This window comes from Anser anser, assembly GCF_964211835.1.
Source record: "Anser anser genome assembly, chromosome: Z".
NCBI classification, from domain to species: Eukaryota; Metazoa; Chordata; class Aves; order Anseriformes; family Anatidae; genus Anser; species Anser anser.
The window spans coordinates 31,818,819-31,844,368 of NC_139723.1; the positions used below are offsets into that span (position 1 = coordinate 31,818,819).

A 25,550-nucleotide genomic window follows, 5' to 3' on the forward strand; every position below is an offset into this window, starting at 1 on the left:
CCATAAGGGGTTTTCTTCTGAACTATTTTTTTTTCTTCTGTAACCATAGAAATGGGTATTAGTGTTTCTTGATCACTCCTGAAATTTTCATCTCAAGTACTGGTTACATACCACCAATTTTCTTAAATCTCGAGAGTCCCTTCTGAAGTGCAGTGGCAAAAAGTATCCCATTTTAAATACTCTGACACATACATGGTGTTCAGTGGTAAACTGTATATATTCGCAGGAATACTTCTCCAGACCTCTACACCAAGGTATTAGTTGAGTTGCTTTTTGCTGCATTCACAGGAAAACACTACTAAAAGCCTAGTGTGCAGCATGCAGTGAAGATCAGTTACTGCTTTGATCTGTGTTGTCTCAGATTCACAGAATGGTTGTAGTTGGAAGGGACCTCTGGATACCATCTGGTCCAGCCCCCTGCTCAAGCAGGGTCACACAGAGCAGGCTGTCCAGGACCATCTCCGGGTGGGTTTTGAAGATCTCCAAGGAAGGATACTTCACAAGCTCTCTGGGCAGCATGTGCCAGTGCTTGGTCACCCACACGGCACAGAAGTGCTTCCTGATGTTTGCACAGAACCTCCTGTGCTCCAGTCTGTGCCCACTGCCTTTGTCCCCTTACTGGGCACCACTGACAAGAGCCTGGCTCCATGTTCTGGACACCTTCCCTTCAGGTACTTGTACACACTGATGAGGTCCCTCGTGATCCTCTTCTCCAGGCTGAGTGGTCCCATCTCTCTCAGCCTTTCCTAATAGAGGTGCTCCAGATCATTCTTCATCCATCTGGCTTTTCACTGGACTCTCTCAGTGCCTCCCTCCCTCTGTTTTGTACTGGGGAGCTCTATGCTACAGGTATTTTCTCTTAAGACTTCTGGACCTACCCCAACAACTGCTTAATTCTGGGCTTCTTTCCAGCTACCTGACTCACTTGAGCCAGCTCAGGTTTGGGAATGCCTGTATTTCTTCACCAAGTTTTCGTTAGACCATATTCATGTTATTGAAGGGTTCCTTCATCGGGAAGTCTTGAATATGCTCAGCCAGCCATTTTTCCAAGTTGTCTGTTGGTCGCTTATTAAAGTCCGAATAGGACTTAGGTTCTTATGATGCAGTGTTTAAAACAGTTGTTTTGAATGTTTGGAATCTGGGGTTTGAATTTGGTACTTGGAGGATGCAAAGTGTGGACGCTACTGTTAAATTCTTATTTTTCACCTGAATGTTTTCATTGTCAGTGGTTATAAAATTTTCTAGGTCCTGTCTGAGGAGTTATGGTGTATGTTCCAGGTATTTTATTACTCATGTGAACAGGTGAAATGGTGGTATAAAATTGGTGGGTTGGAGCAGAAGATTTGAATTCAGAAGTTAACACTGCAAAACAGAGGAAGTTAACACTGCAAAAAGTGTTTTGTGATATAGCTGAACTAGCACATTAGTTAAAAGCAGTTTAAAAAAAATATCTTAAAAAACACAACTAAGCCAGCAAAATTCATTGGGCAAACGCAATTACTCTGGAAAGAGATTGTCATTGCTGATGTTGATTCCGTCAGCTAAAGTTTCGTAAAGAGCTTTTGCCAATAAAAGCTGTGTGTCAACCCAATATGATTCTGCTGGCAAATTGCAGACAACTCCTTTGTGATGCAGCCCCATGTCCAACTGGATAATCGTTGTTTATTTTGTCTTGGAAAAAGCATAGCAATTGGCCTTAGAAATAATCTGTTCGTAATCCATAACCCTTTTGCCAGTTCTGGTACATTACTCTTAAATTTAAGTTTATTGTATGTATTTGTTTCTTTTTAGTAGTTGCTTTCTAGATTTGTTTAGATCTAGAAATTGGAGGGAATATTTAAAGGGAATGTCAAGCTTTTTGTATAAAGCCTATGAGCTTTTCATTTGTCACCTTGAAAGTTAATATGATCACTTTTTTTCTCCTGTTTATTTTTTCTTGCCCTTTGAATTTTGGTTTAGCATTCCTGTGTAGGACAAGGCACAGGGGGATGTTCATTTGTCCAGTTTTCATGGGTAGTCTATCTCATTCTTCCTAAACTGTAGTTTCTGACATCCGTATTTCTCTCTGTACAATTAGTAGAAGTTGAATGTGATTTCTTTAGCTGTGTGGGGAAGGAGAGAGTGTCTGCCCCTACATATAAGTATGTCTGGTCAAGGACCATTTCAGTGCCGGGGGGGAAACCATAAAAAGGAACTCTCTTGGGAGACAAACTTGACCAAAAAATGATAAGGGAGGTGGTTACAAGAACCAAATCTGGTCAGTCAGTAATTGATAAGAGTATATGGAATGTGGGAGTGCTTTCTGCAGTGAGAGATCTGATCAAGGACCTCGCCAAATGGGATGATAAGCAAGAGGGGGAAGCAATAAACAGAACTGAATGCAAAGACTCAGACCTGCCAGACAAACTTAACAGAGGCGAAGACTAAGAGCAAACCCAGTCAGCTGCACTAACTGATGTGTTATCAACAAACTGCAGGCAAACAAGGACTTTGCAACCAGTAAGGATGCAAACCTGAGGTCCAGGCTGCTGGAGGGGGCTGGTGGAGCGATGCCAGCTGACAAGGTGGTGTGCAGGGGAAGGGGAGCACGGACGAGCAATGGGGACAGGCAGAAGAGGGCATGGAGGGGCTGCTGGCGTGTGACCGTGCCTGGTCACCGCGGCCTGTCCCCCTTCTCCTCACATCCTTGCTTAATGACCCCTCCGTGGGCTCCCACTCAAGTCCCGTGCGCGTGGCGGGGACCAAACGCCAGCTGCCGCCCAGGCCGTGGTGAGCAGCACAAGGCCGGCAGCTGGAGCCGGGCCTGGGCCTGCGGTGCCAGCAACCGGAGCCAGCGGGGTCTCAGTGCCAGCCCCAGGGGCGGGGACCCTGCACCCTCCAGCCCCGGGGTGGGAGCGCTGCCTGTCCCCAGAGCTCCGCCGGGCTCCGTTCCAACGGCTGGGGCAGGGCCGGCGGCCACAGCAGCGGGTGAGAGGCCGGGGTGTGGGCAGGGGTCCCTGCTGGGGGAGGCCGGGGTGCGTGTGCTTGGGGACATCGCCTGTGGGCCTGCACCAGGGCCTGCTGGCTCTGCCAGCCCCAGGGCAGGAGGCGTTGAGTCTGTGCCCCTCAGTGGTGGAGTCTTGTATATGGGCAGCCTCTCATCGGTGGCAGTTTGTGTAGCTGGCTGCCTCTGTCCTGTAGGTGTATGCCTCTAAGACGTGTGCTCAGTTTGAATCTGCCAACAGGACAGCAGTGGCCACGTCCCTCAGCCCCATAGCTCCCTAGACACACGGGACTGGGCTCCACTGGCCACACAGGAGGAATTTCCAGTCCTGGAGCTGCTCGTGGCAGTGGCCACTCCCAACATAACATCCCTTAACAGCTTCTTTTCCTTGGTCTGTGAGAGGGGACATTTGTTTCGTTGGCTGATGCTCATACTCAGTATGAGTATGTATACTGATTCTCAGTATGCAGGAAATCAAGAGTTTGTCAGCACGTTAAAAAAAAAATCATGAGATGTGTTAGCACAGTGATGGCTTGTCAAGCTGGTGGAACAGCAGGGAGTACAAATGACTAGACATGTTGCTCATATTTAAGTACGAGTATCTTTCACCAATGTTTTTTCTTGGACTAAAGATCAAGATCACATCAGACTAGACAAAAGATGTATAAAGATCAGATCAGACTTTTTGCACAGTTAACATGCATGTGGACCGAACATGGGAGGAAAATAGTGTTTTTGCAGTGGACAGAGGAAACCAAATGCTATTTGAAAGTGTGTCTGAGGGGACCAATAACTCAGATGTTAATAAGGTCAATGATGGTTTAGTTCTGTAAATGGCATACAAGCTAGCATTCCTGTGAAGGCATTTTACCCAAAATTTGCTTGCAGATCTAGTTAGCTGGGTTTTATGGTCGGCAGCCGGCTGCTATGGACTGGGGAAAATAAGCCTGTATCTCTGAAGAAAATTACTTTGTCTTTGGTGTTTGGCAGCAGGTAGAGAAAGGTGGTGTAATTAAAGCTTCAGCCTTTGTGGCCTATGTTGTGCTTGACAGGGCATGTCCTGTTTATTCTGTCCTATGAGATTAAACCTAACTTCTCCACGCATTGCATGTGGACAAGATGTGATTGTAGGTATGTAAAAACAGCCTTTTAATAACTACACCAGTCTCACACACAAGCTGACAGATAAAAATCTATTGCCTTGTTCCTCGTAATATGTATTAGTTAAATTTTATCATTAATGTTAAAGTTGAGAATGTTTTGGTACAGTGTGACTAAATTCTGCTTGTAGGAAAACTTTTTAGGTTTCTAAAGAAAAGCTCTGCTTTCTTGGAAAGTTACCATCCTTGTTTAACACTGCATAAGGTGTAATACTAGTATGTTAGCACTGATCTTTCAAAGATCTTTTTTCATGAGGTGGTGCATCTCTGCTTCAGAAAATTTTCATGTATCTGTTTTAATGCATCTTCCAAATAAATAGTTTTATTTATGAAGCCTGCTCCCTTAAAAAAAATCCAACTTTGTTATTCACAACTTTTTTATGTAGAATCACCTGTGGGCATCATTGTACATCATTATTCATGTTACAGCTGATACAGATAACGGATAAAAACAATCCATTACATCACTCTCTGGTACTTCTTTGTGTACCTGCGTAGCCCATAACGTGCTTCAAAGTCGAAGGTAATGAAAGCTAACTGAAGTTTGAGATAATCAGCTACTATAGTGTTTGGGGCTGTCAAAATATTGAAGTAGGTAATAGTTATTGCACTTTATTGCATTGGTTACAGCATATACTAAGGTTACAGTCCACAAAAATGTTGTCTGAATTGCTTCTGATGATATTTTAGAGCAAGATTTTGAGAAGGATAGTGTTAAGTGTTTTGCTGAAACTCAAATATGGAGTATTTGTTGTATTCACTGTATCTGTTGATTATATAATTGCATTTTAAGAGGTTAAAAATAAAATCAGTATACTGCTACTTTTTTTTGATAGTTTGCCATAACTGAATTAAAATTATATTTGGCTTTCTGAGTAAAACTGGTTCTTTAGGTGGCATGCAGTTCAGACTTGCCAAATCATTATTTTTATGTTATCATAATGATAGCTTTTACAAGATCTTTCCTAAATATAAAGACAGTTGTTTTTTGTTTTTATCAGAGGCAATATTTTTACATTTACTCTTCTGATGAGCAGCAGTCGGATTGATGAAAGAAAAGGTTGCACTCATTAGCTTAATTTCTGCTCTGGTTGCCTCTTCTGAAAGGGCTTTAGTGAAGGGGGGATGTGGGAGAGAGGTGTGGGAGGCACATACCAATGTAGTACCCAGCTTTTACGTAGAGTAAGGCGATACAGCCAACAAGTTACCTTCCCAAATGTGAAAAGGAATATTAGGGAATAGAGTAAGTCTGGTTTTTTTCCTTATGCTTTTTTTGTGTGTTTACATCTATAAGGTTTTTAAGTAAATCCATTTTGATCAGTTGCTGTTCTGTTATCAGAAGACTTAATCTGCTTAGGCAGTAGGTCGCTCTACATCTGCAGTACTGTTTTGCCAGTTTTGAGCAAATAGGTGACTTTGGTGTAAATAGAAGACACTTGAGAGCAGTTGTTCTGGACTGGGCTGAGGGAGATGCTGTCATGTGAGCTTATTCTGAATACCAGAACAATATCTGTGAATCCAGTATCTTACCTGGCTACAGGCAGAGGATGTTGGAGTTTTTTTCGCATCAAAACAGAAATCTGTAACAAGCCTCTCTAGTGCCAGTGTTCATGGAACTATTTGCGTAATGAAAAATTTCTTCTAGATTTCTTCCTGTTGTCTCTATAAATACATGAGAAACTGCCAAAATGCTACAATAACTACTGTTCAGGCAAATTGGATTCAAAAGAATCCAAACAGTGAGGATGGTGTGGTTTGCTGGCATGTCAAAATGTTTTCTTCTTCTTAAATTAAAAAAAAAAAAAAGTTTTATTTTTTAATACTTAAAAGCAACAGGAAACACTGGAATACAAATACTGTGTAGATGATATCCAGGAAACAGGACAAGTCTGGAGAACAGACCAGCATAAGATTATCAATTTAAGAATTGATAATGAAAGTGACAGTCAGACGAGCTCTTTAGAGAAGGAAAGATAATGACATGTGTTCATTGCTCCAAGTCTGTTGGGGAGGAAAATGAGAAACGTTGACACTGAGTTTAGACAGGAAGTCCTGCTAGCATGGCTTCAGACAGGGATTTGCGGAATGGAAAGGCAAGGCTAACTTTTGCAGTGAAGAGAGTTTCAGGGAGACACAGAGTGGCTTCATTTGGGTTCCTCCTTTAAAAACAAGGAAACTGCACATTTTGATCAGGATTCCAAACTGTAATATCGACTTAATTTCAGTCTCTGATGTACAAAACATTTAATTGACTGCCATCTTCTGCTTGAGATAAAAACATCATTAATTTGTTGCTTGTGTAAGTCATGTTTGTATTGTCACTCAAGAGACGAGTGAGAATGACATTTTTTGTGGAGAGGACCTCTTCTACCTTCCAGTAAGAACATTCTGGCCTTAAAATTCAGCAGTTGCCAAATGGTTGATTGTGTATCACCTTCCCTGTGTGTGCACAATATGCTTTTTTGCCTTGGTTACTACTTTACTTTAAATCGTTTTGATTGTGGCACCAAGATGTCTGTTTTTAATGTGGAAAAAAAGTGGAATTCCTGAGTTTCAGCTTTTTGGATGTATTCAATTTTAAGTATATGAAAGTATGTAAACAAAGTGGTGTTAAAAGGGTGTCTGTAGGCAAACACAATTTGCTAGATGTTGTCCAGATGAAAACTGGTGATTCAGAGATAAGATCTACAATATTTGCCAAGTGAGATTTATTTATTTATTTATTTATTTATTTATTTATTTATTTATTTATTTAAGTTCAAGAGAACTACTCCTTAGGCAGTGCAATTGTGGGGACATCTTAGAAGCATAAAGAGAAAATGATGAATGCTTATTCTTTGCTTGAACCATTAGTCTCATCTACCAGAGGCTTTTTAAATATTTAGAGAATGGGAAGTTTGATACATGTTTTGTGTTTGAAATTAAACGTTTAGTACAGATTTCTAGACAGGCTTGCAAATTGAAGATGTGAATATTAGAGGTTGCTATAAAATACTGTGCTTAGAAATGCAAATAAAATAAACGATCAAACCTGTTCTCCCATCTAAGGACCTACATTACCACCTCTTTTTTATTCACACCAAAGTAAATTGTTTAATTAGGATGCTTTGCTTCTTTGGGGAAGGAATTGCACTTCACTGGCCATAGGGTTCATCTCACACTAGTCCAGAAGTTCATATTGCTTGACTTATAATACACTCAGGGGTCCCGCATTGAAAAGTGGTATTTCTGGTGTTCCTGGGAACCACAAACAATTATTATTTTATAAGAGACTCCAGTATTTCAGTGACTGTTAGTATCAGCCACTATGAGACAGACATTCACCATCTTTTATATCCTATTGGTATTTTTACACAGGGCTAGGTCATGTTGTTAGCTTTGTACTCAAAAACAACAACAAAGCACAGACATTTAGGATATGCACATTAGTATGTTCAAAGGATCTGGTTACCTTTAAGCCTTCTTTCTTTTATAATACAGGTTTGCAGGCCTTCATCCTCTCATTTCTAAAAGCGTAAAGGTACTTGTAGCATTTTGTAATTAAACACCTGCTAGGCCATGTTCTGTTCAACTATATCCTTAGTATAGCTGTGTTTTAATGCCCTTGGAAGTGTCAGCTATTCAAACTTAGTCTTGCTGTAGCTCTTGTTTTGAGAGGCTCTTATTGCAGTTGTAAAATGCCCTTCATAGTAATTATTCTTTGAAAACCCGCCTGTTGCGTAATTATTTCCTAATCAAGAATATGAATTTATTATAATATATTTTGGTTGATTTTTGTGATTCATAATAAAGTAATGTGAATAGACACTTTCCAGTTTTATAGTAATGCATTTGCAAGAGTAATTCTGTGTGTATTGATTTTCTGTTTTGCTTTTTTATGTAAGAAAATGAACAAAACAAGTCCTTGGAAAATATAAAAGTATGCATTAAAGTGAGGTTTCCCTAAATCTGTGGAAAAAAAAAAAAACTGTCTTGCTAATAATTTACAGGGCCGTTGACAGTGTGTAGCTAGTTATGTCCTGTTGGTTGCTTCTTAGCTTCTGCTGGTTTGTTCTACTCATGAACAAACTTATGAACAATAGACAATGAGTACTTATGAACGATGGACAACCGTGAACACAGACAATCCACCTAAGGATTTAAGGTTTTGCCATACTTTCCCTAGAGCTTCTGCAATGTTGTCAATTTGTTTTGGTATTTTTCTAAACTAATCTTCAGACATTTGGCTTTAGGAAAATGCACCGTAGTTTCACCGCATCCTCCCCTCGAAAGCTGAGGGCTTAGTTTTCTTTCTCATGTGCACTCACCTATTATTTGAAGCATGTTTTTAATCTTTCCCAAAATCGTTTATACTTGGTTTCATGGAGATTTCCCATCTCTATAGCATAGGGCAGTAGAGTGGCAGAGAGATGTTCAGGTGAATGGTAAGCTGAGCAGAGTTACTCAGTGGTGTTGAATCTTGGCTGAAAGATGAATGGAAATCCTAGGCAAATACAGACAATCCTCTTAGTCTGTGAGCTAAGTTTTATGTGGAGAACTTGATCAGGAGGATTAATTTACAATAATTCTGTGGAAATATACTATTTTCTTTCTACTAGCAGCAGAAATTAAGTGCATTTGGAAACGACTTTGGTGTTCTTTGCTGCCTGATCTGTGCTTGCACTTCTCCGGTATGCAGACTTGAAATAAGACTGGGGCTCTGTCTGTAGTACCCATCCTGGGCTAGTTGGTAGTTGCACATGTTGGTCAGTGGTCTGCTAGCATGTAACACTATAGTTTTGTCTGCCTTTTCTGCAATGGGAATAGCTACTTTGCTTTTCCCCTTTACCAGTTACCTTTTTTTTTTTTCCCCTTAAAAGGCGTCAATGTAATTTTTTTGGACATTGACAGATTTCCATTAAAGCTAGTTGATGTGTTCAGACATTTTTGTGAGGGGTAGACTGGTAAACAGATGGTATATTTTGTATTTCTTCATTGTTGAGGGTAATGACAGATTAGGTGAAACACTTTCCAACCTATATTTGGGGGGGGGGTGGAAAGCAAGTAACCCAGGAGATGCTGTGTAGCAGAGGTAGATGATGACAAGGAATCTCAGGTACACTGTACAGTGCACTTCCAAGAGTGGCAGGTTAGTTGAATACAGCACTAAACTGGCTTGTGAGCTCTACCTGGTAATGCCACACGTAACTTAACCTTCAGCCTGTGCTGTTTTTGGGGGGTGAGGTGCAGGATGGCATTAATGCTTATAAAATCAGCTGGGCCTGGTTGGCTCCATGCAGTCACGTAAGCGTCTGTAACCAACTTCCTTTGTCGTGGCTCTAGGACGCAGCGCCGTGGGGCACAGCTCTTCCAGAGTTTTCTAGACCTGATCTATATGGTACTTTAAGTGAGCTCAGTCCTGGACAGTGACTAAGCCACTGTGTTTGGAGACAGCTAGTCTGTTCATCCCAAGGATTTGACGTTACTGCAGGTACCTTCAGAGTACTAGAAACATTGCGATGTAAACTAGATCACTGCTGTTGAAGCGTGTAGATTCTTTGCAGAGAGGATACGCAAAATGTTTAGTTAACTAGCCCATTAGATGCCCATAGTTAAATTTGAAGTTGGTTATACGCTATCAGATTTATCTTATTCTCAGTTCATTTCAAGGGAAAAATCATTGCCTTTTCAGTACTCGCACTTGAAAAAGGAAAAATGCAGCTAAAGGTTTCTAACCAGTCTGGTAGGGTTGTAGAGGGCATGCTGATCAGATTGTAATTCTTGTGTATGGCTAAGGAAAAGGCTGTGCTTGAAAGGACTCTTCAACTATCTCCGTGCTGTAAAGTTACTAAGGTGAAGGTTACTTTTAAAATACAGGTATTCATGAGCTGCAGGAGCGTGATATTCAGGTATTGACAGCAGTTGTTTTGACATTTCTCTTATGTAGTGGTTGGTCTACTTGGTTCATGTGTGTAATCTTCAGAATTTGACTGGAAAAGAAACACCCCAGAGGATGCTGTCTTCATGAAAGTATCTCCTCTGTCCCCAGGTGAAAATGGAACAGCAGTTGGATAAACCGTATAAAAATTACTGTAAGCAACATACACTGAAGCATAACAACAGCTTTTTTTTCACTAGTGTGTTCCCATTAAAAGATGTTTCACAAACTGGCATACTCTTCAATCACCTTTGTCACTGTTGCATTGTGAGAGCTTGCACAGATGAGAATGGGGCAACACTGGTGGGAATATCTGAATTGCTGGCTTCTAGGGATGAGATTGCACATCTAGTGTCCTGACATAAATTGCGTCTCTTGTTAGGTACAGTCTGATACTTTTGTCCTAAAATTTTCTGATTCTGCTACCTTTAAATACAAAGTAGTTTGTGCTCATTAGGCTTTTTGTTTAAGTAACATCTAAAATAGGGTTGAGTTTTTACCTTGCATGTTAAAAGCTCTATGTATGGTGTTTTCGGTAGCTGCCAGATGCCCTATTCTTGTTGCTTGTTGGGCTGGAGGAAAAACGCATTGTGTAATGGCTGTTAAGAGCAGCAGTAGTCCCAGAGCATGTTTTGAATATTAGCAAGGTGCATCTGAAGTGGTTTCGGGATTTGGGGAGTTGCCATCATTGCTAAGAGCATCGTATTCCACAAATAAACTATTGAACTTAATGAGTGATAACTATGTAGATTTGAAAATTATACTGAAAATAGCTAGTTATTCCACCAGCTTGTTGAAACCGACATGAAAATAAACCTTAATTTATACAGGACATGTTCCTGTTATTAGCTCTGTGTTCTTTTTCTTTTTCATGTGCTGTTACAACCTTGCTGTAATCATAACATGAGATTTGGTTTCTTAATTAGAACTAAGATAAAACACCAGGTCTTCTTCAGGTTTAGGTTGTTTGTATTCTATTTTTTAAAGCCATCTGTTTGCAAATCTGGCATAGCTTCAGGTTATTTCTTTCTCAGTATAGGGAAAAAAAAACAAAACATAATTACTTTTTAAAACTATAGTTATATGTAATTCCAAAAATGATTTTATCTTTATTTTCTTTCTAATGGGAAGCAAGTTGAAGTGAAAGTACTGTTGCTTAATGTAGAGAGCAATTAAGCGCTTGCTGTGGAGTTTGAATTAGCAGTGTGAGGTAGTAATTTGGAGTGATGATGAAGGCTAGCTAGTTGGCAGTTGGCATCTCCACTGTTTTTGAAGAGGTGCAATCCAGATACAAAATGAAAAATAATCAAAAAACTATTTTTCTTTTTCCCAAACTACTTTCTACAGGGCAGCGTGTGTTAGTGTTAGTGCTTGGGAAAATGTGCCAGATGTAAATTATGTCGGTAGCAATGGGAGGTTGCCAACCAAAGGCACATGTGGGTTATAGCAGGGCAACAGTGGTTATTTGGTTACTTCACCATGTTTTATTCTCTGCCAGCTTAACTAAACCTTGTGTCTCCTTCTTCCATTTGACTTTTCTTTCTGTGCTCCCACGACCCCAGTGTGCCGGCTTTACCTGCATTTTTGTTTCCTGTGTTTCAGTTTGAATAGAGTCAGGCCACAAATCACAAATCTCTGGCCCCAAGTCGTCCTTCTCTTTGGCTCCTTCTGTTGTAAGAGTAGGATAGATTAAACAAGCAGCTCTGTGAGTGGCAGAACAACTGTAGCTTTGTTTATGATTTGTCCTTTGATAAGACTCTCTGAAATCTGGTAAGATACATATTTTCACAGAAGCTTTGACTGCTCTGAGGGCAATTGTAAAGTGTCTCTTCCAGTTGTTTGGTTATAACACATCGAAATCCTGAGTGCCTGCAGCCTTCTGGAAGAGTCACCCTTTAACTGGGCATCTGCTTTTGTGAACCTTCAGGAATATGCCTGTATTTTGACCTGTTTTTCTCTTGCTGCTTTACACTGAATATTGATACTGAATTTGATATTCAAGTGCAGTGAGTTAAGGAGTTGAAAAGCAGGTTGCATGCATTATCAGCTTGTTTCCCTATGGAAACCACACTAAAAGCAGATGTGGAATTAAAAATGGGCACCCTCCCATGTACTTTTTTTTCCTCATAATTTTCTCTTCCATCATCATGGCATGACTGCTTGAGTTAAAATAACAGTAGGAAAAACCTCAATTTCCATTGAAGTATTTGGAAGCATGAGGCTGAAGAGAAGTGAAATTTAGCCAAAATGGCCAGAAGTCAAAAGAGGGCAAATACGTTTTTTCTCTTAAACACATCAACAAAACTTAGGAGTTACATAAAGGTATGCTCACACCGGAAAGAACCAGAGGACAAACTAAATATCATTACTAACTTAACAAGAAGCAACTGGTAGTGTTCAGAAAATGATAAGGCCCTGTAAAGTTAAGAAGAGGTCCGTAATCTACAAATAAATCTGAAATGAGACCTCTGACAATCTCTGGATTGCCAGATACTCTCTGACTCGGTTATCTGCAGTAGTCTGCAAATTTGAAGCCGTTCCAGCTGATCGAAATAACGCTGCGAGGGACTGAAATGGGTGAGGTGAGCTGAGTCAGTAAGCTGGAGAGCAGCAAACCAGCAGGGTCTGGCTTGCAGGGGGAGTGTCAGTGAAGTGTACGTGATGTTTGGACTCAAAGGTGGATGCAGCGTGGCTGTTCTTGTGTAGCTGTTAGCGTTCATGGGTTCGGTGATCTCCGGAGCAGAACATCTTCAGTTGTTAGGCTGGTTAACAGCATGGCAGGTTACACTTCTGACAGAAGAGAAGGGTGGAGGGAAGGGACGTGTATTGCCTTCCCTGCTGGATTTTTGGTCGCCTGTGAGATCTTCTGACAGGAATGGCAGCTGTCTCTATTTAACGAATCAGCAGCACGGGCACATGATGAAAAAGAGAGGTAGTTACTTGTGTTCAGAACCCACTGGGAGCACGTTGCTTGGAGGCGAACGGCGTTCGTATCGCTGACACCAAAACTCTAGGTGTTACGTAGTCCCAGCAGAGCTCTAGTGGAGTAAACACACATAAACAGAGAAGTGATTTCTTTTCAGATCATGTATGAGTACTTCTCTATGACCATTATTGTACTAATAAGTAGAAAAATGAGCACGTGTGTGCTGATCTGGCAGAATTAAAATTGGCTGCAGAGCAACACTAATATCTGATCAGTCACGTTAGTACAGTCCTCATAGAAGAGGGATGCATCCCAGAGCACAAGTGGTAGCATGAGGGCTGTGCTTATACATCTTTTCAAGCTTCTGTAACCTATAAATGCAAGGGCAGGAGGGATGCAAAATAGGATAAACCTTATTTTCCTCATCTTATTCTCTTTCCTGGTACAATTTTGTTTGTACATGGATGTTAGGATTTTGGTATGTTCATGCTTCTAAAATATAACTTAGTTATTCGTCAGGGGTTAGAGCGCCATCACAGATCTGTATTACAAAGGTAGTAAGTAGGTAACTACTTGCAGTTGATTAATTTCATGGTGTTTTAGTGCAGTCTGCAGTAAATCCCTCCTTCTAATGCTAGCTGCAAAGCGATATTGAAGTGTGGATTGTAACTCACTCATCTGGAGGTGGGTTTTTTGTTTTGTTTTGTTTCTTGCACTGGCATAGAGCGAAGACAGTCCTAGTCCCAAGCGACAACGCCTTTCCCATTCAGTCTTTGACTATACAGCAGCATCACCAGCCTCATCACCGCCAATGCGACCATGGGAGATGACATCAAATAGGCAGCCTCCTTTGGCTCGGCCCAACCAACACCACTTCTCAGGGGAACGATGCAACACACCTGCACGAAACAGAAGGAGGTAAGCAGTATGTACAGATGGGGAAACAGTTTTTTATTCTTCCTGATTTCATCTCAAGAGGGGAGTATCTCAGAACAGATTCCTCTATTCAGATGAATCAGTATTTCAGACCAGATCACATGGTAAATATGTTAACATTTCCTTTGAGCTGTAAATTATTATATTTGTAACTGAGAAGTTAAAGTAATATAAATTGATTCATCATCCTATAATTTATTGAAGACAACTCAAGGAGTGTTTATTAACATCTTTAATTATTAACCTGCTTCTGTTCTACTATGCATTGGAGCAGTAATCATTCAGAACAATGTGAGGAAAAATTCTATTTCTCATCAGGGTACTTTCAAAGATGATAATCATTATTTATGTAGTACCATGATTTTCCTTGCAGTCACACTTATTTTTGTGCATTAAAAGTCTAAATTGAGGGTTACTGGCTGGAGAGAGCGAGGAAGTTAGCATAGTGTCATATGGTTAATGGGGGTGGTTCACTTCTGATTAAAAATTACATTTCATATTGTTTTTAGCTTGTTGCTTGTTAGACTCTCAAAAAAGAGATTTTGGAATATATTGCAATAGTCATGGCGGAATACAGTTTTAGATGGCAAGGTTGAACTGGTTCCTTCACTTTACTTTAACTATCCAAAAGACAAGCTTTCGCTGCCTTGAAATTTGGCTCAGAAATGCTGGGTCACCTAATGCAAATTATAAATCACTGTCCTTCCTTTGTTTCTGAGAAATACTGTAGCTTATTTTCTACTAAAATTGAAGAACCCACTTTTTCATGAATGTAAAATATCAGACTTAATATGTATACATTAACATATGTATACACATAGTATATATGTATATAACTGTTTTTATTCTGATTCCATCTATCAAGTTTGTCAACCATGATCAGGCAAGGGTTGTTTGAAGCAAGTTAGTTACCCTGTTCTGGGGTAACACCTGCTTTTGTTCTAATGAGAGGCATTTGAATGTTTCAGCGCTCTGCTCCCCTGCCTTTGAGCAGGGCATATTTTATTTTGTGCGCACTGTTGAATTGCAGCTGACTGTAGCTTATTTTCATAATGGTACTGCACCCAACCTCCCCTCCTAGAACAGGATTGTTAGGGAGAATGGCACACACAAGCCTCTGTTTTGTAGGAGTCTTTCTGAGTCTTAGAATGCCCTGGAGCCATACCAGAGGTAGTAAACACTCTCATGGGTCAAAGTTTGATTCCTTATGATCATTGTGAGTGCATCTGTTGTTAAAGCTTTAGTTGTGATTATGCATTTGCTTTTAAAGCAAATTGCCTGGTCTTCCTGCTTTCTTTCCTGTGTTCCCACTCTGAGTGGTCTCAGAGTTAATAAACTAGACTCTTTGCAGATGAAGATGAGCTGAAAGGTTGCATCACTGCAGTTGCAAATGATCATTCAGTTCAAGGGAACAGACTAGCGCAAACTAAACCTCTGAAGTGTGTGTTGGTGGACATCACTCTGACCCGATGTAACCACTACTAACTCTTCTGCCCTATTGATTCACTCCTGTCAGTCAGCACAGGCTGAATCTCTGCTGGTTTTTATTATCATCCGGATTTTTTTCCTTAACCTGGGTTGCTGTTTAGACCCTGTCTCTTTGTATCCGCGATTTTGTACCATGTCTAGCACAACAGAACCCTAATTTAATTTTGGGTTTTATTTTTTTTGTTTTTGTTTTTGTTTAGATTCATAGTAAGCAATAAATATCATATTTAGAAAAGTGGCCTCCTGCTATGAATTTGCAGAAGGAAGATGCTGTTTTTGTCCAGATAAGTATAGTGCAGATAAACTGTGAATGTAGAAGTGTAGTGCGTGCCTATATGAAACAGAAGGCCATTTCAATTTGTCTTTGCCAGTCACTGCAAAATGGGGAGATCTGTACCATTGCTGTGCCTCTCCTTTCATCTAGTTTTCCTTTCCTGCTCATCTCGAAGGTAGTACTGAACTGAGTAAAGGCATTTGAGAATGTGCTAGTGCAAAGAAATCTCCCTTGTTAGAGAATACTAACATCAAGACTTAGCAGTTACGGACACCTTTTGATGGTTCTTCCTACCTGGGAGTCTAACTCCTGCATTTTTTTCACTGCTTCCATTCTGCCTTTTTGTTTCGGTTGGGCATTTATCACGTTTATACTTCGCATGTAGAAACAGAGGTTTTTATGTGGTTACTTTCAAAGGGCTTTAAAGCACAAGTTCATTACCAATGTTCAGTAATAGTTTAGATCCCTGTGTTGATTATTCATCTGAAGTGCTTGCCAGTAAATTTGGAAGCATGTAGAGCTGTGTATCTGGATGCACTGAATTTTGCTGAATGAAACCTGTAGTTTCTTTATTATTCTGCATAGGAAAAATACTGTTTTTATTTTTTTCCAGATAATGTTTATCCATTTGTTTAAAAAAAATAAAAAATTACTCCAGAAGTCATGCAAGCTTTTCCTGGCTGTGCTTTCTCATAATTCTGAGTCCATAAAAAAGTAAACGTACACCATTTAACATTTAACAAAGAGCAATTATGAGAAGCTACCTTGTCTAAGTCCTGGTGTCAGAGAATTTCTGTAATTGTTCTTCCAAAGCACTGGGGTTGCCATTGATAGCTTTTCTCTATTACTACAGAATTTTCGAAACACATACGTTGCACACACGTATTATGTTAAAATATTTATTTAGAGCATTTATGTTTTGTAGCAGGAAATAACTGTAAAGCAACTTCAGTTCACAAAAAAAAATATCTTTTGCAGTAAGTGTTAATCAGTTATGTGGTTAGAAATAATATATACCAGTTTTATCTAATGAGAAAATTATATGTGTATTTTAATAGCAATACAGAGATGGAAAGCGGAAAAAACTTTTCAGAAAAGAAACTGTGATTAAGACATACAAATACATCGAACTGTAAATTGACATCCTCAGTGCTGAGAATAAAACATGCTTTATGTGTTCTGACATGTTAATTTGTGAAGAGAATGAGGGCTATGCTTTTTTTTTTCCGCTGTATTATAATTCAGCATCAGGCCTTCTGTCTGACCTGAAGTGAATGACCATTTATTTCAGTTTTAAGACAGTAATGGCATAACGTCTGTATGAAGTAGGGCAGAAAAATAGCAGCTTAAGACATGGTATCGTTTACTTACAGTATCATCTGAATAACCGGTATTATGCTCCCCTTTTCCTGGAGTACATCAGTTTCACTCAGCAAAAAAGTTGGACTTGGCTTGAGCAGGCTTTGTTTTGCCGATTTGCCAATTTGTTTTAGTTTTATTTGGTAATAGGAAAGGAATAGTGAGTGAAGCATATTACATTCTCTTTGACACTCTTGGAGAGGATGTGCTCTAGCGGTTGCAGCCCCTTCTGTTTCTTTGCTGCATTTTGGCTCCTTCAGCTTGTTCTGGGAAACCATTTTGTGCCATGTAGCTTTACTTTGCTGTTGCCACTGGGGCATGCAATTTGTGTGTCGTGGAGATTGGAAGGTACATATTGGAAGTATTGGGGGATGGTGGGATGGTCTTGTACTTCCAGGGATGTACTAGTACTGGAGGTATTCAAAAGATGTGTTGATGCGGTGCTTAGGGACATGGTTTAGCAGTAGTCTTGGCTGTGCTAGGTTAGCAGTTGGGCTTGATGATCTTAGAGGTCTTTTCCAACCTACATAATTCTATGATTCAGTTCTTTCCCCTTCCAAACAAATGAGAAGTCTCTCAGTCAAAACCTCTAATCGTGAATTTGTTACTTGTGTGTGCCTGATTTTCTGAGTGTTGAGCCTGAGCTGCTGGTTTCTGATTTACAGAAGTTTTGGCTCAAGATAGTAGCAGTTCTGCTCATAACATACGTGTAATTATATAAGATTATATTATCAAATCCCACACATGTAAATGAGTTACTCAAATGAAGTAGATGCTGTGGTCTATTTACACTGCCGTTCTCTACACTGCAAAAGAACGATTACTGCAATCACAATTTCCTGGTGTATGCCAAAGAGACGCCTCTGAGTCATTCAGTTATTTGGTGAACGTATGAGAGCTGAAAAAATCATGTTTCTCCAGAGGAGCCTACTGCTTTGTCTGTCTCGCTAAGTGAGCAACCATTCTGTGGTGTGGCTGGAGCAAGGAACGTAGGGAAATCTGTAATCATACAGTTAGGGATTTTTGCCTAGAATAAATGCACAGAAATCTCCTGAAGTTTGCTGTCATTTGAGCACTTGTCCTGGCAATCCAACTGTCATCTTTCTAGCAGGTTAATATTTATATTGGAGTTCTCCAGGTTTCCTTTACAGCATTAAGCTATGCTCTATTAAGCACGTCTACACTGAGATAAGTGTCAGCTCTAAAGTTCTTGGCAAGTTTGTTGGTAAGAAATTGCGTTCCGATTGTGTTCCAGTAAAATTTTCAAGTTTTTTTTTTTTCTTGATACTTGATTTTCATGTGGTTTTAGTTAATAGGAAGGGATTATGGCATTTATATGATCTCTAATCTTTTTAATGTGTTTCCAGTCCTCCTGTTCGACGTCAGAGAACAAGGAGAGATCGCCTGTCTCGACATAATTCCATTAGCCAAGATGAAAACTATCACCATCTCTCCTATGGACAACAGCAAGCAATAGAAGAGCCCCGAGCCTTTCACCCTCCGAATGTATCTCCTCGTATGTTGCACCCAGCTGCTCACCCACCACAGCAAAATGCAGTGATGGTTGACATTCATGATCAGGTAAGAGTTTCAGGGTACAAACAAGCAAATGTCACAGATATCTTTTTTTCCCAAATCTTAAGATCCCTCTCCACCCCAAATTAGCTGGCTATGAAAGTCACGTTATCACTAAATTCTGTTTGCCCTCTTACAAGTTGTTTTTGTTGTGTACTATTATTGGTGTTTAAAGTGCTGCGGTGGCAGTGGGGAAATAAAAAGTCCAGAGTGTTAGTAAAGAAGATTGAAAGTTAACAATTTTACAATGCACATATTGACGTAGTGCTATAGGCCTCCGGCCCGCCTTTGAAATGCAGTTCTCTTGCTTCTGAAGTTAATTTAATGTGATTAAGATGTAAGATGATAATCAAGAATGTGTTCTATTTCACATGAAGTACCTCTCCTTAGCACAGGAGTCTGTAAGTTTTTTATATAAATTATTCAGAAGTAGAATTCACGATGCGAATAATTGGTTGTGAACATAACAGTAGAAAACATGACAGTATTGTCACATAACCAAATTAGTTGTCCAAACCTAATCAACTCCTTAAATTACATGAAAAACTGAGATCTGTGGTTGGTCCAGAAAGCAAATAATTCCTGAGACAGGAATTGGTACAGAGTTCATAATTGAAGACCTATAAAAGAAGCTGACTTACTGATGTAACGTTTCTTGTTCAAATCAGCAAGCTGCAGAACAAGTGCATTAGTTGCTACACAGTCATGAACTAGTTATCTGGACGTCCGCTTCTCAAACTGCACACGCATGCAACTCTTAACTGCCCTGCTTGAAAGCGTTACCTGCATTCAGCGCAGCTGCATGCAACTGCTGCGTTGTACTACATCTGCAGAGCAGTGCTCAGTGAGGAAGTATTTGCATTTGGGACCAAGTGCAAGGGTGGAAGCTAACCACCATTCTAGCCATCTCACAACCTGGCGTTTTGATGAACAACTGGACTGCTGCAGCATCTTAAAAATTCAAAACATGCTCTTGCTTTGTGTTGCAAGATTACATCATGACAAGCCTGGATAAGCAGTTGTTCCATCCCACTGCCTGTACCTTCCAAGCACCATCTGTGATCAGATGTCAGTGTTTCCAGACTAACTGAGGTCTTCCATGGTGATGTTTTATACTTCAGAGACAGAACCATTTTAAGAGGTCGTTTTTTATTCTTATTCTGAGCATTTCTGAATCGCACCCAGCATTACACTGTATGCCTAATTTTTGTACCTGAGCCAGAACCAGGTCAAATTCAGTGTCTCTCCTGAGAGTGGTTTCTGTCATCAATGATGCACTTGTTGAGGCTTTAAGTTCCATTCATTGATCCATGTTCTTGTTTTGGCCTCTGTGTCTAACTGTACACTACCAGTTCAGTAAATTAGCTGTCTTTTAATTTAATCATTCTCACCTTCCTGATGAGCTGTTCTTGCCTGTTAAGTTCCCATGAGTGAGTTCTGTTTTAGCAGAACGAGAAGGAGCTTCTCTGAAATAACTACTTTCTGTGAATCCATGCTCCATGACACTAAGGCTTTTCGGTTTTTTCAAGAGCATCAGAGATTTATTTGGTGTTAAACAAACAAACCAGAACAAAATAAGAGCCTTGGAAGTTTTAACATTTTAAACTGAGAGATCCCTCTTCACCCTGCCCAGAAACTGCTGATCAGTGAGTAGTATTCCAGTGAGAAGAGTATTTGAAAGAACAGGAATTACAGGCTTGTGCCTCCTTTTGTAGACCTTCATTGTGAGTATAATTTTTCCTGATAAGTAGGTAAAAGCTTGTTAACTTACTCAGCATGCTGTACAATACTGTTAAGAGTTTACAGTAATTAAGTTATTTCAACTTTTTTTTTTATTTTATTTTTGCTGCAGATCCATCAGGGCACAGTTCCTGTCTCATATACAGTGACAACGGTGGCTCCACACGGGATACCACTTTGCACAGGCCAGCACATCCCAGCCTGCAGCGCACAGCAGGTCCCAGGGTGCTCAGTGGTTTTCAGTGGACAGCACCTTCCAGTTTGCAGTGTACCTCCCCCTGTAAGTGGGCTTCTTTAGTTTACACCAGCTTCAGTCTTAAACAGAAGAATTGCACCTTGGAGCCTCCACATCTGTGTAATCTTTAATTACACTGGAAATCTTTACACTGTAATCTTTAATTACACTGGAAAATGACATTATTTTTTTCCAAGTGCTAAATTGTAGTGGCATAGCAATGCAGGCCTTAAACTGGTAAGCATATGTATGTTGCTTACCTACCAGCTTAGTAGTGCATGACTGTTTTTAGTGTAAAGTCCTGATGGCTTTTAGTTCTAGTGACGTGCTGTTTCATGAGCTGATTTCATACCAACAGCTGTTTTGTGTACTTTCACATTTTAAGAGGAACACTTCTAAGACTTTTATTAGTTAACTAACCAGGAAAAAAGTCTTATTTTATAGAGACCTCTTTCGTGGATTGGTTATACACAAAGAAGGTCTGATATTCCAAACTTACTTTTCTTCTGAGAAGTAGTAAGATCCTGAATGATCAGTAAAAGGCTGAGAAGGGCTCTTCTATCTAGAATGCTCTCACAAAAATCAAAATATTCTTTAATAATGATGTCTCTCAGCCTTTCTGGGAGTGAAATAAAGTGCCTTGATTGACTTACCAACTTGGAACTTGAAAGCGTATGAACTATTTTCTCAGCAATATTCAGATATCAACTGATAGATACTACTTTCTAGTTCATAGCATTCCCATGCTATGCCATTCTGTAGAAATTTCACCTTTAAGGGCTAACAGATGCCAGGGCTGAACAAATGAAACAGGTACACCCAAGAAGTTTTAGCTGTACAAATGAAGGTTGTAGAACCTTGCTGGAAGAGTCACAACTATTTTTTTAACCCTTTTCTGGTATAAATCTGCAATATCATACATAAAAACTATATATTCAGTGTCCAGTAACTACTTATAAAGTTGATATATACGTTGCCAACATCTGCCAACTGTGCATTTCCTAGCAGTGTGTAACTTAGCTTTTCCTTTGTTGCATGTTCTGTGACCAGAGAACATGAACTAGTCTGTGGCACTGAAACAAAACCTGTGATGTGACCACCTATTTCTTTGTTTAAGCTGCTTGTTGAAGAGTGAGGGTGATGTGCACTCAGGTTGTCCAGGTGCCATTTATCCCCATGAGAGACAGTAAGCACTTAATCAGGTGTGTTGACAGGATGGATGAACATAAGGAATTAATCAAGGTTGAAATTATGTAATGTCAGCAGGCAGACTTTACACTTTCTTCTGTTAAGTCACAGAATCGAGTAATAATATAAGTTACAACAGGGCTCTGGAGATGATCTGCTGGTCGCCAGTTTCCGAGGATGGAGATTGCACAATTGTTCTGAGCATCTGCTCCAGCGTTAGTATGTCCTTACAGTAAATAGCTGCCTCTGTGTATCTGATTGGAATTTCCTTGGCTGCAATGTGGTTCTGTTGTTTTTTGTCCATTTACTGTGCCCCTTGAGGAAGTCAGGTACCCATTCTTATGAAGTAGATGAAGGCAGTATTAAGGTCATTACGTAGTTTTCTCTTCTTAAGGCAGAACAAATCCAGTTCTGCAGCCTCTTCTTTTATGCAGTGTGATCAAGGCTCCTTGTCGTCATGTTGTTTTTCAGTGGACCCATTTCAGGATGTCAGTGTCTGGTTTTGGTACTGAGAAGGCCAAAACCAGACACAGAACCATCCACTAGAACTAATGTTTTTTTTTTTTCTTGTACATCCACTCTGCAGCCCCTCTCAAAATGTCCTGCTCCGTGAGGTTATTCTGTCCCAGCACCAGACTTCATATCTTGCCTTCATTGAACTTCACATGGTTCCTGTCATCCAGTTTCCCCAGACTATAAAAGTACATTTGGGGGGGCATTACTGCTCTCTAGCATATCACCTTGCTCCCTCTGACTTCACCTGTGGACTTTGCGGTATCATTTTGTTGCTTTCACAAAATTAGCGCAATTCAGTATATATGTAACTATAAAATAAACAACTGTCATCTAAAATATTTTCATCAGTTCTAAAACTTACAGAAGCGTAAGTTCAAACAGCAGAAGTTTTCCAAAAGTCTGAATGAATAAACAAATAATTTGTGTGATCTTTCAAGTGGAAAGACATGAAATCTCATTTGCTCTTACTTAAAAATTTCAGTGAGCATAGCACAGATCCTTCCCAACATGTGTTGCAGATACTGCAGTAACATATCCTGCAGCTAATCGTTACTGTACAGAGTCTTGGGGTGAAACCTATTTTGCAGTATTCTCCAAAGTACTTCCTGTTTTAAAGAGTTGTCATGTTGTACCTGCAAATTTATCTTTAGCTATTTTGGAGAACAGTTTTCAATGCAGTAAACTGTAACAACAATTGTGTTTTAGCAGTAGAAACATTTCTCAATGGTATTTACTGTTTATAAAACAAAGTAGTAACTGAAAGAATAGTCAGCATTTAAGAAAAACAAAATAATCTGATACTGTTTGTGTGCATCTAAACGTGTGTTTGGTGATGACAGTACATAGTAAATAAAGTGGTCATTCCACCTTTACTACTATAATCGTATCTTAAACTAGATCTCTCTACCATTTTGCCATTATAGTCAGCGTGTTCAGTATATGTTGTGTGACACAAGACTCTAATGAAAAAGTGAGAGATCAGAACTGTGTCCTCTACATGACTTTGTATAATTCTATAGGCTTTGCAAGTAGGGTGGTAGAGTTTTAAATTTAAAATTGTCTTAATAACCATCTTTGTTTATACAAAACAAAGGTACCTGTTGTTTTACAGCTAGCAAATGTATTATTAATTGCTCTTTTAATGGCTAAAAATGCAACAGAAATACCTAACATTCTGATAACAGTTCAAAGATCAGGAAAAAAGAGAATGAAGATTTTCTTGATCCTCTCCATGTTTAGAAATGGAAATAAAACTGAACTCTTCCGTGAAGCGCATTCATGCCGCCCTGCAGCGCCTTCATCATTTCTGTGTTCAAACTTCAGTGCCCAAAGTTGCTTTCATATGAGTAATTGCAAAGACGAGAGAACAAGGGCTACTTCCTACAGTCGGTGTATCTCACCTGCTTCAGAGCATAAAGCCCCCGTCAAAGTGCAGAACCGAGCAGAGCTTATTCATTATTCTTAATATATAAGGCCACGTGTTTTAAGACACAGTTTGATGTCTGGGAGTCCCTCAGCTACATCTACAGCTTAAAATGTTTGGAACACTTTTGCTTTCGGATGCCATTTTGAAGGTAAAACATGAGAAAAAGTTAGCAGGGTAAATATATCCACTTTTTACTTAGGAGTTTGTCTAATACTGAGTATTGAAAATCCCACTGACCTCACAAGAAGTAAGAGCTACATTGCACCTAGCTATAGATGCACTAGGTGCTATATTGCACCTAGTCTATAGATGTCACACTATGGTATTTCTAGAGCCTGCAGAGTGCTAGTTACTGATCATTGTGTATTTGAATGAGTTACTATTTGTGTGTGTTTTGGAGGTCCTTCCAAGGAGGCAAGAGAACTACTTTCTTTTTATGACATCTTTCCATGATAAGCATGGATTGTTCTATAGGGAGTGTTTGTGCTAGAGACAAAAATGTGTTGTTTTCATTTTATTTCAGATGCTTCAGGCATGTTCGGTCCAGCACCTACCAGTACCGTACGCAGCATTTCCACCCCTCATTTCTAGTGACCCATTCCTTTTGCATCCTCCTCATCTCTCTCCACACCACCCTCCTCACTTGCCTCCTCCAGGACAGTTTGTTCCTTTCCAAGCACAGCAGTCACGGTCGGTAAGTAATGCTTCTTACCCTCTCTCCTTAGGATTGGTATGGCTGAATGGGCAAATAGTGCTGATACCTTATTCAGGAAACAGGTGGATTTTGTTTAAAGTAACAGGTTTTTGCCCTGATACTTCCTTAGCAAGTCTATAACTACTTAGTGTGAAGATGAAAAAATAATTTAAATATTCACCCTGTTTATCTTCAGATTTCATCAGCTGTTGTCTGTGCTGTTTCTCCATGGGCCTTTACTGTTCATCAAAAAGATGTGTATCTTCTTTACCAACAGTTCCTTCAGGTGTTTCTTTTCCAGGAAGCCAGAGAGAATCCACAGGAAGCTGTGTAGAGCAGTAGTGGTCTACATTACTTAGAAGTAGAGAAAGGTTTAGCAGAGAGATAAGAAAGGATGGAATGTTACTCTTATTAAATGCTTCCCCTGTATTACTTATCAGTTAATTTTTAAATGACCAGTGGTTTTGCTAGAACATGATGACCTTAGGGCTTCCAGTTATATTCGGGAGCCTACAGTCTCTTTCTTTCTCTTTTTCTTTTTTTTTTTCACTTACAGAAGTTGTTGGCACTTTTTGCTTATGCAGGCTTGGCTTAGTGATAGAGACTATGCAAATATAGGAAAATGTGACCCTGTTCTGGATTTGGGGAGAGAAGCTAGATTTTTACTGCTGGCGTACAGCTTGTACTGTGGGACTATCAGTATACTCCCATCCATTTGTTTGCCCCTCTGACCAGAAGATGCCAATATTCCACTAATGCAGAAAGAGTTTCATTAATTACAAATGTTGCTGAGACCTATCCATGCCGTATCTCAGGTGTGGCTAACCGTTGTAACAGCTTTGTTACGTTGATGGGAGAACAGCCGGAAAAATGCATTTTTCAGTGGCAATCTTTAGAAGACTCCTTTAGAAAATGTATGAACTTTGGTTTTAGCTTGGATTTCTTACTTAGGTCATTGACCAGGTCTGCCTGCCAATCTTCAGGTCTGGCAAAAAGCTTGTATCTTAGTGCTTTAAGAGTACATTGAATTTAACACTTGGTCTACATAAGAAGGAAGCAGAGTTTTCCTTTGCTGCCACAAGATGGGATTCGTAAGCTGAATTTCTCAAAATGGTGGAATTTAGCATCAGGAA

At 39.8% G+C, this 25,550-nt stretch overlaps 1 protein-coding gene across 5 annotated transcripts in view; it reads left to right on the top strand.

Annotated features, from left to right (window-relative positions):
- The window catches only part of RNF38 (ring finger protein 38), a 125,178-nt gene that overhangs the window by 83,355 nt on the left and 16,273 nt on the right, over window positions 1-25,550 (top strand). For all 5 annotated transcript variants that reach the window (XM_083819158.1, XM_083819159.1, XM_083819161.1 and 2 more), the window contains 4 exons: window positions 13,711-13,904; window positions 18,411-18,624; window positions 20,471-20,638; window positions 24,247-24,417. In XM_083819158.1, the coding sequence (XP_083675284.1) occupies window positions 13,711-13,904; window positions 18,411-18,624; window positions 20,471-20,638; window positions 24,247-24,417 (747 nt within the window). The remainder of the gene's footprint in view (window positions 1-13,710; window positions 13,905-18,410; window positions 18,625-20,470; window positions 20,639-24,246; window positions 24,418-25,550) is intronic.